This window comes from Platichthys flesus, chromosome 12, assembly GCF_949316205.1.
Source record: "Platichthys flesus chromosome 12, fPlaFle2.1, whole genome shotgun sequence".
NCBI classification, from domain to species: domain Eukaryota; kingdom Metazoa; phylum Chordata; class Actinopteri; order Pleuronectiformes; family Pleuronectidae; genus Platichthys; species Platichthys flesus.
In genome coordinates this window covers 9,997,683-10,013,259 of record NC_084956.1, presented here as the reverse complement: position 1 = coordinate 10,013,259, position 15,577 = coordinate 9,997,683, and the positions used below count along the sequence as shown (strand labels likewise).

The 15,577-nt window shown below is 42.0% G+C and overlaps 2 protein-coding genes across 2 annotated transcripts; both read right to left on the bottom strand.

The window, feature by feature from the left end:
- Positions 1-9: 9 nt before the first annotated feature.
- On the bottom strand, positions 10-9,651 carry chata (choline O-acetyltransferase a). The gene is made up of 14 exons (XM_062400448.1): positions 9,604-9,651; positions 8,980-9,171; positions 8,707-8,825; positions 8,092-8,145; positions 7,805-7,985; positions 5,301-5,478; positions 5,029-5,198; positions 4,374-4,474; positions 4,086-4,214; positions 3,879-4,001; positions 3,647-3,788; positions 2,844-2,906; positions 2,607-2,744; positions 10-1,891 (listed from the first exon to the last, which is right to left on the bottom strand). The coding sequence occupies exons 1-14, from the start codon at positions 9,649-9,651 to the stop codon at positions 1,505-1,507; spliced, it is 2,025 nt and encodes a 674-aa protein (XP_062256432.1). The 3' UTR covers positions 10-1,504.
- A 1,222-nt stretch (positions 9,652-10,873) lies between these two features.
- slc18a3a (solute carrier family 18 member 3a) lies at positions 10,874-13,432 on the bottom strand. The gene has a single exon (XM_062400449.1). It carries the CDS (start codon positions 13,045-13,047, stop codon positions 11,485-11,487), a length of 1,563 nt encoding a protein of 520 aa, XP_062256433.1. The 5' UTR covers positions 13,048-13,432; the 3' UTR covers positions 10,874-11,484.
- Between the last annotated feature and the right edge of the window lie 2,145 nt (positions 13,433-15,577).

The following is a 15,577-nucleotide window of genomic DNA, read 5'->3' as shown; positions in this document are numbered from 1 at the left end:
CTAAATATGAGATGTACATAGTTTATAGTATAATAAGTAGCCTATATATTATACCTTTAATACATTTGAACAAAGACATACATATGTTTACATTCAGTAAGTGATGAACCCACTTCAGAGAAAAACGTACTTCATACTTCCCTCCTTGTTTTTATGTTTTCTTCAATATCAAAGAAATTCACTGATGCTTGTTCATACATGTAATCGTTCAACACAAACAGAAACTGATAATAGAGAATCTGGCAAACATAATTTTCCAAAAATCTAAACAAATATCTTATTGGTGGAAATTGTTGTACATATTAAGGTGATGGGGGGGGGGGGGGGGCAAGGCTCTGATTAGGCTGTTTCAGCCGAGCCTATGAATACACATGTAGCTTATAATAATGTACGATTTTGTAATTCCACCACAGGTCAGTGAAATTAACCTTTTAACATTCACAGCGAAGTAAGATAAATAAATAGATTTTACATTATTGATCTGGAAACAGCAAAACCAACAGAACAATTTCAATATTGGTTTCTCTGTTTTAATCTTCATTAATACTCTATAAATACAATTTGACGGACATAAACACAGTGATCACCTCTGCTCAATAAGTTTCATCTTTAAAGTTACATTTACTATAATTGATGTATTACAAAATAAATAGCTTGATTAATATTCTGCTCCTGAACTTACAAATTCATGATAATCACACTCAACATTCACATTGATTAACTAAAGAATATCCCCTGGAAATCAGTTGTATGCATATTTCATATGATCTAAATGTCTAATGATTGACATAAATTTTTTAACAGTTATTTTACTAATACCACATGTATGATAACATGTATGTATATTGGTGCAATAGACAATAATTTATGAAGACAACATTGGGAGATTGCATAAAAGATTGGGGTTTTACAATGTACCATAATCCTCATTATGATTCAAACCATTAGATAGCAGCATGCAACTTTGCAAATTGACACATATACTGAGACAATCAACCATTTGTCATAAGTCACAGACTGGTTTGGTCCTGTCACAATGACTGACAGGCGTGATGCAGAAATATCGAAGAGAGAATAATATATATGTTTTTTTCATTTCAATATTTGCTCATTTCCCAACAACCTTACCTGCAGCTCTGGTTGTCATCATTCTCATTCCTCTTTTCTTTGGCCGATTCGTCTTAATTTAGTGCAAAACAAGAATCAGAAGCTCAAATTTGCCTCAAATTTCTATCTACGTATATATTTGCTATTTTTTAGACATTTCAATTCCTGCTGTATGGGTTAGGGTTAGGGTTATTCATTCAATGTTCGTCAACACGTGACAGATTTAACGATACTGTATACGACCAACTGCTTCACATAACATCTCGTATCACAGTTGGATTGGATTTTCTTTGAAGGACTCAATAAATTATTGCACCACAGAAAACACATTTAAACTGGAGCTGACAATCTCCTAGGATTTACTGCCATTCTTCAAAGCTGGGGCCTCTCCCTGTTATCAAGTCTGGGTTTGAGCCTCCACGTGAGTCTGGTCCGGCTTCTTCACCAGAACCTGTGGCGGCGCTTGTTGGTTCTTGGACGACTCACACGGTCTCTGCTGTGTTTTGCTTTGCCAGTTTGTTTCCGTTTGCGTGTGCGTCTCCAGCGTCTGCTCCTTCCTCTGCTTGGTCGGGGTGGAGACACAGTTGCATTTATTGCACAGGTCCCTCATGTCCAACAGTCCCTGCACCAGACACTTGACAAACTCTGCCGAGCACGTCTGAGGGCTCTCGCGGAAACTAGACACCGAGAAGATGATGTGGTCTGACTGAGGATTGTAACACACCCCATATCCGTTTGGGACCACGGGTCCGTAGCAGCAGAACATCTCCACAGTAGTCGGGACCTGAGGGGAGAAAGAAGGCTTCAGTGATGTTTTTATATCTTTGCCTCCACCATTGAGGCTAGATATAATTTAGCATTTTTAGCAGGATTTCACAAAAAACGCTGAACGGATTGCAATGAAACTTGGTGGAAGGATGTACAGTAGTATGGGTCATGGAATGACCCAATAAACATTGGTTCAGATCCAGAATTTTTTCTTTAACATTGCAAGATATTGTATTTTTCCTCATTTTTGGGAATTTCCTAAAAATAATCTATAAACAGTATTTTAGGGGTTTTATCTTTATATATTTACTTTCAATTCCAAATAAAGTGGCCAATGAAGTTCTGTTGCAGTTGAGGATGTTTGTGTGTCACTTTCTCTCAGTTAGAGGAGCTAAAATAAAGTGGAAACAGGTCAGGTATGTACTGTGTTGCTCTCTAACTGTGCTACTCCAGGAATTTTGTTCTGAACTAACATAGAATTGGGCTTCTCACCAAAACAGAAAAAACAATAATTGAGATGGTTGATGCTGAGATATCCCGAGTTTTCATCTGTACTATTGTTCTAGCTCCAAAAATGCTGGATCCTACATTTCCCATAGTGCAACTCACTAGCATCTTTTGTTAATACCCACTTAATTTGCCAGTACACACCATCCCATGTCAGTTTTTACCCTGTAACCTAATTTTTTAAACTGGATTAAATCTGACTTTGATGTTTGGAAATCCAATACCTGACTTGTGGAGAGAATGAACTGGTTACTGATGAGATAGGCTTCGTCTTTAAAAATCTCTGGTTTCTCCATCCTCAGTTCATGTGCAATTTCACGCAGTCCTAGTAGGTGATTGTCTATCGCCATCCCTGTGATAGTCTAAATACAAAACACAAGAGTATGTTAGTGAATTTTCATTCATAAGCAACATTGAAATCCTGTTGTTTTTTTGAGTGGATGAGGTTGGAGAGTAGTTACCCGAATAGTGTAATTTGTCTGTGCAGCTATGGCGCCTCGTAACATCTCCATCTTTTCTGTATCCTGCAGAAGTAAACAACAGAGAATCAATAACAGGCTATTACATTTCCTTTATTTGCAGTATGCATAGTTTTTCATGCTGAGGAACGTCAACACAGAATGAAGTAAAAGATTACATTTCACTGTTAAAAAGCAACGACAACTGATGGTTTCAATACGTAGTTCAAACTGAGCTTTTACTTTGCAGCAGCAGCATGGACTGTAGAATCTAAAAAAAATTGAGTTTTGACGCCTGATAATGATGTTATGAGTTAAAAAATATCCAATACTGAATATATACATACTAATATATATTTAAAAGAAAATTTTGCAATTATTCCGTAGAAGTTGTTTTCAAACTCTTGTTACAAAAGAAATGTATTTGAGGCTATTGAGGTTATTTATAGTTAAACCATACAGTTTATCATAAATTACTATAAATATAAAGAAACAACAACCAAATTTATACATCCCGCAAATAATATAGAAAATATATATATTTTTTTAACCTTTGATACAAACAAAGATGGCACATCTTTTCTGCTTTTTTATTCATTCAAATAAAATCTAGACATAGTCGCAGATGCCAAAATGTTTGTGGTCGGCTCTTATTGATCAAATGATTATTATCTGCCAATCGATTCAGCAGCTCCACAGCAGCCGTCAGCTCCCACAACAAACTGACACAGTGAAGCTATCTTCGGTTTTGTTGAACCAAGCTGCAAAGCTAAGATTCAGCTGGAGTCTGCACTAAAACATCTTACGCTTTTACTCTGCATCCCATCAGTCATTGCTTTGACAAAGGCCAGGGCGTTGGGAGTGGCTGAGCGGATGTTGTCCACTCGGCCCTGCTGAAAGCGTCGTATGGAGGCGCTCTCGTACGTCGACACTGGTCTGCGATGACATCTAGAAAGAGAGAGGGAAAGCCTTGTTGGTTGGACACTTGGTTGATGTGATACATCAGAATCAGTCCAGTTCTGTTTAACTTTGTCTTACCGGTAGTACGCCAACTGAATAGCCACCTGAATGTAGGCATCTGGGCTTATCTTCTGCCTCTTGATGAACTCTTTCCCGTATTCGTCGAATTTTTGCACGTTCATGTCCAGATTTGTCACCAGCCTGAGGAAAGCAGGACAAACCCTGTGATTTGAAAGCTGTCATGGGTTTGTCTGATTTAACAGAACGTGCAGTAAACACTTTGACCTTTGCAGCTTGTCAGCGGAGGAGGCGAGCAGCTTGTGCACCTCTGGAGTACATTTCCAGCGGAGTCTGCGCGGTGCCGGCAGCTCGCTCACACTCGCAGCTCGGACCAGCTTCGATGGGCTGCCAATCCTGACGTCATATGGGAATATTGTATAGTTTAGCACTTTATTTAGGTTAGTCATCTGGTGTCTTGTAGCATATGCCACACACACACACACAGACACACACACACACACACGCACACACATATTCAGCGTTTTAAAGATGCATTTGCATTTCATCTCTTACATGTATTTGAGTAGGTACTCTGTGCACTGGACCAGGACGATTCCCTCGAATGGTGAGTGCTCACACACGACTCCACAGCAGCCGTCAGCTCCTACAACAAACTGACACGTGACGCTTTCTTCAGTTTTGTTCAGCCAAACTGCAATGCCAAGATTCAGCTCATTTGCGGTTGTACTCATATTAATATTCCCTCATATACATTTCACATACCAATTATTTAGAGAGGAGGCCTCCAACCCTGTATGTATTTGATATTAATCAAGTAGTTCATTCAAGGAATCTGAATTCTTCATCAAAACAACTCCATCAAAGTCGTGTCTTAAGCCCAGGGTTTGTGATCCACTGGGAATGTCAACTCTCCACAAGAGCTCCTTTAACTGTAGAATCCTAATTGGCTTTGGGATCTGCTAATGACATCCACTGACACTTTGAAAGATGAATTTGTTCATCAGTTTTTTCCGTCATTTTTCATTGGAAATTAAAGAAGTAAATTTGCTCGACCATGGAGCGTCCACCATTCAGCCATTTTATCCTGATTTCGTTCTCTCTTTTTTTCAAATTACCATTCTTCAACCTGTTCTCAAAGACAAATAAGAGCAAACGGGTTAAAGACACAGAAACTCAAGCAACCGACCGGACAGCGGTGCTCACTGACCTGCATTGGTTTGTCGTACCAGCGGTTTCCACCATTCTTGGCCACGCCTCCTCCGTGCAGCATCCACATGGCACGTGTGGTGTCGCTCAGCTCGGGGCCGCTGGCGTCGTCCAGACAAACCAAACACAGGCAACGCTCGATCATGTCCAGAGAATCCCTGTTTGTTGACTCTAGAGAGTAACAAGTTTTGTAAAAAAAAGTGTAGTTGGGAACAGATCTGGTAACATTAAGAGTTTTTGACAGAAAATGTAGGATCTCCATTCGTAATGTACCTTTCATTAAAGCTCTGCGAGACTCTGCCCACTCTGTGCGTCCATCTGAGGTGAGGAGACCGATGGGTGGGAGCTGCTCTTCTTTACTGTCAGCCATCTTGACAATTTTGTCCAGCTGAGTCAACAGATCCCTCTCATTCAGGCGGCGGAAGTTGAGCACCACATCCAGGACGTAGAACTGGACACAGGTTTAGATCGGACACAAAATGTCACCAGTGTCTCATGTGTTTCTTTAATATTTAATCTTTGCTTTGGGCAGGACGGGTAACTCCAAATTACAAGATTGGTCTTAATTTTAGAGCAGAAAATGTATATCAATTATAAGAATCTTCTCAATCTGATGGGGCAAGGAACACAAATGATCAGTGCCGTGCAGCCAGATTATCAAAACCACCAGTAGATCAAGTGAAGACACATGAAATATTGATAATTATCCTGCAGAAATGGCACCTTGATGTGTTGACATGAGTGAAATACAGGTTAATGTGGAGTTGTTAACTCAGTCTTTACCACCACCTCTAAATTCATGCTGATGCCTCGTCCCAAAACACTCAGAGGGAAGTGAAAGAAGAAAAAGGCTGAAGCAAGGAACTTAATTAAAGATGAGCTAAATCTAGATGCATCTAAAGTTGACCTTTTTGTCTTTATGTTTACAAAATATTGCAATTAAGATTGATTACAATGTTGATGCATTATTTTGGTAACGTCGACAGAGCTGAGGTATAAATGTCAAGCATGTAATATATAATAACTCAATAGAGAAGACCTGCAGCCCAGAGGTCTGGTAATTATTTTGTGGGAGATATGTTTGCACTGTGCCTGCAGAGCCTGTTTACTGTACCATCTCACACAAGAGAGTGACAGAGATGTAGAGTCTAATTACCAGACACGAGCAGGGCTATTTTCATGTGTGTGTCTTGTGTGTGTGTGTGTGTGTGTGTGTGTGTGTGTGTGTGTGTGTGTGTGTGTGTGTGTGTGTGTATGTGTATGTGTATGTGTGTGTGTGTGTGTGTGTGTGTGTGTGTGTGTGTGTGTGTGTAATGTCCTGGAGTGACAACAGCCACAGAGGTGCAGATATTGCTTCCATGTCGTGTTGTGTCAAAACCATACAAGATACTACGGTGGCCCTGAGAGCTCAACGAACAGCAACTGAAGAAAACATATGCAAGATAAGAAAACACATGCAAGTTGACAAAACACAAGCAAAGTAAGAAAACATCTTCATCAAGTTCACAACACAACAGAACACATTACAGAAACGCGCAGCAAATAGACAAACGCGCTGCAAATAGTGAAACACGCTGCAAATAGAAAAGAAACGACAATGGAAGTGTTTCCAGAGGACAGCTAAAAGTGATGGACACTGCTGCCACAGCAGACACAAAAACGTCCAATACACCATACAAATTCGGTTCCACACAGGGGTCTGCCACCCGCGGCTCTGGAGCCGAATGCGACTCTTCAGCCCTCTGCAGTGGCTGTACAGTAAAGTGTTGTGCATATTTTTCTTTCTATATCTAGAGACATGCCGTCTTCTTCTGTTAAACTGAATAAACAGTGCTAACAAGCAAGCCCCTGTTTGTGAGGCAATGTATTGTCCATAGTGTGCAGGGGTAGGAAACAAACCTTCACTATCAAAAGATACATTTTGCCCCCTCTTCTGAGCGAGTGGGCGGGGTCGGAGAACAGGGGCCGGTGCGCTCGCACACACACACACACACACACACACACACACACACACACACACACACACACACACACACACACACACACACACAATGTAATGTGTTGTGTTGTGTTGTGAACTTGATGAAGATGTTTTCTTACTTTGCTTGTGTTTTGTCAACTTGCATGTGTTTTCTTAGGTTGCTGTTCGTTGAGCTCTCGGGGCCACCGTAAGATACAGTCATCAAGATTTGCCAGTGTGTAGTAAAGTAATAAAAGCTGCGCTCAAAGATGGGTATGGTCCAACCCCAGACTGAATATAAAGACGGACAACATGTGTCCACTTACTCCCACTATCTCAAAATGAAGCTAAACTATCCTGGACACATACTTTGCCATCTTTGGCATTACGAGGCTGCAGTCTGCACTACTCAAGGGTCGAAAAATCAACATGTTGACAGACATTGCATCTTGTAAGAGCCCATCGCCAGATTTCATTCTATTTGCAAATAAGTCTGTTTAAAGTTTAAAGTTTGTCTAATAAGAATAAAGGTTCAGTCTTTATCTTCCCAAATCTTGAGCTTCTGGTGAAGATTGAACAAGATATGGTTGAAATCTATTAAAGGACTTATTTGTGGACCTTCAATGGGAAACCAATTCATCCTATATTGAGCAACACAGATGAGAAGTCCTGACATTGCTGAGCTCACATGCTAATTGATCCAAGCACCTCCAATGATCGATTTTGACTGTGTGATGTGGTTGAAAAGTTTAGAAAAAGGAACTTGTGTTGTGATCGGTTTGTCAAATTCCATATTTGCTCTCTCACTTTGTCTGACCTGTTTTTTATAAACCACAATGACGTGTTCAGGTTCTGGCATCACGCAGCTTTCCTGGGCCACTAGTGTGTCCCTCTCAGGTCCCGGTAGGCGGTAGGAAGTGAAGAGGCGATAGTACTGCTCCATACACATTGGGGTTCCAGCCAGCTGGCCCCGGGCGTAGTCCACAGGCAGGGCACGTCTACACACACACACACACACACACAAACACACACCACTGTTACACCTATTTTCAAAATCATACTGTCAACTATTTGTTCTCTGGCTGTTCTGTGTGTTTAACTTACGCATCTAGAAGCGTTTTGTATTCCAAAACACCTGAAAGTAAGTGTGCAGCGAACCTAGGAAAGCAAACATTGTTTTGTTAAATACATGACAACAGACACACAACACGGACGCAACCCACACAGTACTTGATTCCTCCTCCTCATTGCGTTCTATTCTCAGTATTTGACCTATAATTCTTCATTCATTGTGTAGCTGTGTCAACATTATAGCTCTTTAGGTAAATCCTGTGTTTAAGGAGCTGGTGCCAGATCGATACCATTTTTACCAAACCACAGACCCTGTCTATGAACGTTGCCACCAGCAGCCAGGCCTGACCTCAGCCCTGAGGACAATCTGAGTAATGACCCCATCTGTCAATGTGTGGCAAAGAAGTGTTGAGTTTTTCTATAATCAATCAGAGCCGGTGTCCAAGTCATTTATATAGTTCACTTTCATTTCTCAAGTCTTTATGCTGTAATAAACAATAATTACCTGTAAAGGTATTTTTACAGTGTGTTGCAGTTGATGCATTTTCTTCTGTTTTTGGTTAAAAAAAACACTTCTTCCATGACAATATATTCACACTGTTTTATTTCCTCCAGACTTGTTTGTCTCGGCTGTGCTGTGTGTCTTACCTCAAAGAGTCGATGGGAGCCTTGAAGTTCTGCAGGGGGAAGACCATCGCAGGGCTGGAGTTGACGGGCAGAGCCATTCTGTTGTTCAGGTACATGTCACTCAGCCAGAAGTCGTACACCTAAACAGAGGGAATCACCTGAAGTTAGATCTCAGAGGAATAGTGATCCAAAGGTCAGTAAACAGGAAGCTGTACATCAGTGCTGCTATTGTTTGAAATACCTTGTTTTGCACAAGTCATTACTTTGTGAGACATTGTCCTTTTATTAATTTACCCAGTTGGCCTCTTTTAACCTCCTCTCCTCCAGTTTGCTCTGCAGCAGGTCTCCCACTCCTCCAGGGGCCCCAAACTCCTTCACTGTGTCCTGGGTCTTGATAAACTGCTCCTCTGTGAGCAGGTGCTTCATGCACATCAGGTACGTGTCCAGCGTGTCTTTCAGGGGGGGGAGTGGCAGCTTCGGCAGGCCCTGAACAGAGTGCAGGATGAAGCCCCCCACCCAAAATCCAATTCTCATCACTCGTTCTTTCTATTTAAATCTAAATGTGTGGCTTCAAATCAACTGAAAGGGCCTGAGTGTCCTCTGACACATGCATCACATCACTTTGCCAAGACAATAAACACTACTTATGATAAATAATATCACTTTGGAACCAAGAAACTGAGAAAATACACTTTGACTCAAAACAAGAGATAAGTTAATTAAAATAACACAATATAGTAATTATTCTTTTAGGTTTCCTCCTTGGCTCTTATATTGTCTTCATCTGATAAATGCTTTTACTTTCATTCGCTTTTATTTTTTATATCTCTATTTGTTTATTGAAAAACATGACTTATCTCATGCATGTTCCTTTCAAACACATTTTAAATGCATACAAGTCACATATAAGATATTTACATCGTCTCCCCCGGAATCTTTGGAGGGCTCTCGGTCCAGAACTGGCATGTTGACGGTGCAGGGAGCGGCTGTCAGGCAGCAGGTTAATTCACGAGACAGACTCTATGTCCACAAATAAAATAAAAACCAGTGTGAAGTTCTGAACCGTGAAAGTATCAGACACATGTGACCGTCTGAGCTGCAGCTGCATTTAAACATCTCATCTCTAGTTGGAATATTTAAGACAAATAGTAAACATTTAAAATAAAAAACGTGCCTCTTTTTTCAGTAAAAATTGCAAGAATGCGCACTTTTTACGGATTTAACAGCATGATGATACGTGCTGTTGTCATGCTACCATGATAATACCAATATACTAAACTAACCTATAATTCAAAATGATCAGTCACTTAGAAAACAACATTTTACTCACCAACCTGAATAACCGTCATTCCCACTCGTCAGGAAAAATCCGCTTTGTCCATCTTGACTTTTAAATCTTAACTACTTCTTCGGGTCCTGCATCATTTTAAAGCATCTTTCAAATTCCCAGCATGGCAAGTGCGTAAGTCCCTCGCTGGATGAGGGGAGATGCTGAGAGGGTACCTCACCCCCCTGCGCGGCTGCCAGGCTCCTCCCAGAAGTCCTACCATTCGTCGAGAAGTTTATTTGGCGCTTCAACTCCTCACTGCACCTTATTTAGACGTCGGCTGTAACGCACCGGCTGCGCACACGCTTCTGATGAGCTTAGGAATAGATCGTGGATGTGGCCTAGACTTCTTCCTTTTGGCTTTTCTATTACTTAGGCCCTATTCATGGGGCAGTCTGGCAGCATTGGCTGTTTTCCCCTCTCTGCATCTGACTGATTTAATCGGCGCTGTGTGTTTGATATTAAATGCAAAGTGTGCGCGTTTTGGAGAGGCTGCGGATGCTTTACGAAACCATTTGTTTGCGCACAGTATCAAACTCAGAAAACCGTGATATTGTTATTACACTCTATTCTCAACCTGTTCAAACCTTTTTTATTCAGATAAACGAACTTTATATATACGGGATTTTCACTTCCCCTTATAATATAGGCATTCGTTAACATGAATTAATTTTAATCTTGAAATATGCCTAGAGAAAAACAAATCCTCGTATTATAAATGAAGCCATAAAATATTTTTAATTTTATTGAAGTTATATTTTTGTCAGTGTAGAATATTTAAGCTGTACAGGAAAATAAAAGTGTTATTATGTCGAAATAAATGTATTTATTGCATAAATGAAAGATCCCCATGAACAGCAACATTCACATTATACTGATTTAATTATGTACATGAATATACACGTATGTACAGTATTGGGTCATACAGTGAGGCTTTGCATTCCAGAAGTACATCATCCAAAAAATAATAAAACATCAAGACACAGATTTCAGCTAATTTCCATCTGGTTTAACTTCCTCTAAAACAGTTTAGAGTCCCACGCGGTATTGCATATTGAGTTTAGCAGCACAACTCTGGCGAAAAGAAAATACAGGTTACATTAGAAGACGCAAACAGTACATCATAATTGTTCTTTTTTTTTGTTAAAATACATTTACACATAGTCCCTGAATACGAGTCGGCTTCTGATACAGTGGTTAATAGTGTTAATTCATGAATAGACACTTAATCTCAACACATCCTTCACAATACACTCTCACTTGAAGATGAACACACGCCAGCGAGCGCCTTTCTACTGCAGAAAGCGTGAAGCTACTTGATTTGGCAATATACCCGCAGGGACTGTAACCCAAAGACAGTAAAATAATTGATGTCGTTACACAATCCTGATCGTGTTATGCAATTGATCGGACGCGATGCACACAACTCTACATGGGCACTTTGAGACTTTTACTCTCGGTTAAAGGTCCTTTTACGCATACTCTCCTCCCGAGGATTCCTCCTCTGAATACGACCGTTGCGCAAAGGTTTCAACACCATTCTCGTCGAGGGTTGTACACAAACCCTTCCTCTTCTTCTCCCGCTGCTCCATCTTAATTGTGTCGTACAGTCCGGTCGGGCCGTCCTCTAGGAGCATGTTTCTCTCGGAGTGCGAAGTCTTCATCTGCATCACGTTCTTCAACAGGAGGAGCGCCGGTGCGTAAAGCATATTGGCGAGGCCCATGCCCAAGTTGAGCTGAACGAAGCCCAGGTCGTGCACTATCTGTCCGGCCACCACGGGCCCCAGTGCGTAGGCCACACAGTAGGAGATGTCTGCGATGGCGTACACGCTTCCATACACCGACACGTGTCGCACATCCACTAGGAAACCCAGTGTGGGCAGGAGCGCCGTGTCCACGAAGGCGATGCCGAAGCAGATACCGCACAGCGGGATCATGAGCTGTCCAAAGTTTTTACAGGCCGGCACCGTGCAGGAGCTGGCGCCTATGAACACCATACCTATAGCCCCATAAAACCACTGGAGATGAGGGTACTTGGCTGCTAGTTTGACAGTAAGAAATACACCTAAGACATGAGGGAAGAATGCAGGGAACCATGTCATGCCGATCTCCCACTGGCTGGAATGCATGTTTTCCTCCATCCAGTTGGCGATGGTGGGCTCAAGGAAGGCGAGAGGGATGTTACAAATAGTCAGAGCACCAGCCACTACAGCTATATATGGATCAATCATCAGTTTATAAATGGGAGTTCCCACTGGCATGTTTTGTCTCTCTCGGTTTGAAAAGGGTTTCAGCACAATCAGAACCAACAGGCCATCTATGAGGCAAATGCAGGCTAGGATCATGAAGGGCACCCGCCTCCCGGCAAACTGATAGAGCACCCCCCCAAAGGGGGGCGCCACAAGACTGCCAAAAGAGATGAAGGCCAAGGCGATACCCAGCGCTTTGCTCCTCGCCTTCTCCTCCGTGTACCTGTCTGCGATCAGGGCGATCCCTGCAGTGTCCGCGAAAGCCGAGCCGAGGCCCTGCATGCTGCGCGCCAGGAACAGAGTCGCGTAATTGTCGGCGAAGGCAAATGTGACAGTGGAGAGGAACATGACAGTTAGTCCGATGAAGAGCGGGATATCATACCCGACCCTGTCAATGAAGGTGCCACTAAGCGGGTTCACCAGGAGCTGCAAGATGGCCTTGGAGGCGAACAGAACCCCTATCTGGAGGTCGAAGTTCCCTTTAGGGGCTCTATGGATGGTGCTGTTGGTGGAGTTGATGTACACCACTGCGTCTTGGGCTCGATCCGCTGCCTTCTGTAGCCCTTCAAGGTAATCGGGTATAATTGGCACAATCACCATGTAAAGCATGTTGTCTAACAAAAGTGCTGTACAGACTATTACGAGAATAATCCGCTTCTGCCGCTCTGGATCTTGGATTACATTGTTGCCTATTTGTTTAGTTCTTTCACCCATCTGGGCGAGTTTGGAGGCGGCAGTTTGTGCCAAATTGGCGCCTTGTCCCGGTGTGGTCTCTTCCGGCTCCATGTTTCTCTCCTTCTCTGGTTCAAGTCTTGTCTGTTAAAAGATATTTAAAAAAAAAAAGTCTCTGGCTTATTTGTCTATAAATTTACGCACGGTTGGCACATTGGTCCCGTCTTTATTTCCTCCCTTTTCTTCTCCGGCACCGGGACACCGACTAATGAGCTAGATAACTTTCTTCTGCTTTACCTCTTCTCTGTCCCCTGCGCCGTCCGTCATCGCACGCGCATTTCCACTCTCGTGACTTGGACACGCTGTATCTCCAGTTGCTTCATTGTCTCATATCTCGTCCTTCAGGCGGAGTGCCGGTCTCGAACAGCGCTCACAGTTTGGGGGGATTAACCTGCAGCGCTCTTTGCCAACCCGCTCCTTGTTGTAGGTCCGTGTACGCTGCGCCCCTCCGGCTCCCAAAAGCTCCCATGCAGCTGTCTCCAGTCACCCGTTACGCAGAGAGCTAAGTCATCATTTCACATCAACCGGACTGCTTTTTGACGGCATTAGCAGGGATACACTCTGCAGTTTGTTGACTCCCATAGGTGCCCCCTCCCTCCTCCCTCCTATCCTCGCCGATGGCTGTGACGCACGGTCCTGCTGCTCTCCAGCAGATATTTTATGCTAATTAAACACGAAATCCCCAGTGCCCGCTGCTGCCCAGTCACTTGCTTCAGAGCAGAGACCATGGTGCGTGCTCCACTTTCTGTTTTACTTGATCTTCTCAATATCAAAGGACAGTTATCAAAAGTTTGGATTAGTATACATCCTAAAAGTAACACTCGCTTTTGAATTAGTTTGGATTCATTGACATAATACAACCTGCAGTTGGAACTCAGTGGCAACACTCCTACAAAGAAATACTAATACTAATTGAGACAAAAACTGTTTAGATTCAGCACCACATTGTCGCGGACAGCTCCACGGGGCACGTCACCAAAGGCAAAATTTGTTCCCTGCCCAAATAAAACGTGTTTGTTTGTTCAGTCACTAACAGTACAGTCTCTGAAACCACGGGGTCTCTGACACTACGTAGCTGATGTGAGTTTAGGTTCAATAACGCACATCCACGCTCCTGGAGTGTAACCAACTCAGAATGTCCGATCCAGGAAAGTTGACCCTGTTCTCTCAGCTCCATGTGTGACTGTGTAACCGTGGCTGAAAGTTTAAACATCCTAACACTGCTCCTGTGCTTCAACACGATGTCAGAGGCAGATCCTCAAAATCATTGTAACATCTGAGAAAATTAGGAAACAAGTCATAAGAACTCACTCATATGCGAGACTCGTTCTCATCTGAAATTGTAATGCATTGTCTACCTTAGCTTTGCTTTCAAATTGTGTTATTTTGCACATGTATTCCATTTAAGTTTCTCGTTTCCTGTCTTTCTTCACTTAGTTAGAAAGAAAATAACTTCAGAATTTTTAAATGTAAAGTTGAAAAGAACATCACATATGTTTAGAATAGTTTTTTTCGATTTAATCTGTAGAATGTCTCCTATATTTTAAGAACACTTGAACACTCAAACCTGCATGACGCTAGACAACTGGAGGTTCAAATAAATGTAGCTGGATACTGCCATCTAGCGGCGTGGGAAAGGTTAAGCAGTTGTCGCTGTCATTTACGCCCCAACGTGTTAGTAATGGAGCTAATTCATTACATTTCAAACGCTAATCTACCTCTGTTTCTATTTGTGTTTAGCATGACAGTGCAGTTAGATCTCTCTCTCTCTCTCTCTCTGTGGGTTTCTAGATGATTACACCATTTAGAAGTATATTTAACTCGGGAGAATTGAATTAGAAATAGCTTTGAGTCATTTCACTTCATTGGGAGTGTGTCTGTTTTTGAGTTTTTATCCATATGTGGTTTAGATTCACCCCATTTGTTTTCAGGATTAATACATTTTACATTGTGGCCCTTGGATCGTCAGGTTTGCACGAGGCCACCGATCTGCAATATGAGATAGAACAGTACTGCCACCTAGTGGAGGAAGGGTGCGAATCGTCCAGGATCATTTGACATCAGAGAAGTTGACTCAACCAGATTCCCTCCAATTATTGTGTTGTACAACTAAATATAAACCCCAGCTTCTGGTTTGTTGTAACTAAACAGATCAAAAACTGAAAACAAGTAACAGTGATTAATATAAAGACACTTTGCCTGTCTGTGAATGGACTCTTGTTTTCAGTCATTCATTAACCAGTCATTTTGCTTTAAAATTTCAGTCCTGTGGTTTTAGTTTCACATCTCCTCGCTCAGCCAGTAGATGTCCTCATATCCTCAATCATGTCCAGTAAATACCAACTACAGGATTTCAGACTGTATAATTTGATTCTTTAATGATGTCCTCACGGCCATCACTCTGTATCTGAACTGTTAGATAAAGATACAAATATGTTCAAGCAGTTATTAAACTGAAACAAGGAGAGTGAGGTTTTGTATTTGACTAAAATACTATTCATTTCGACTAAAGGCCTTCCTCAGAGAACAATAGGTTTCTAATAGCAAGTCACTAACACAAAACAAACTTATTAAAATACAGTTT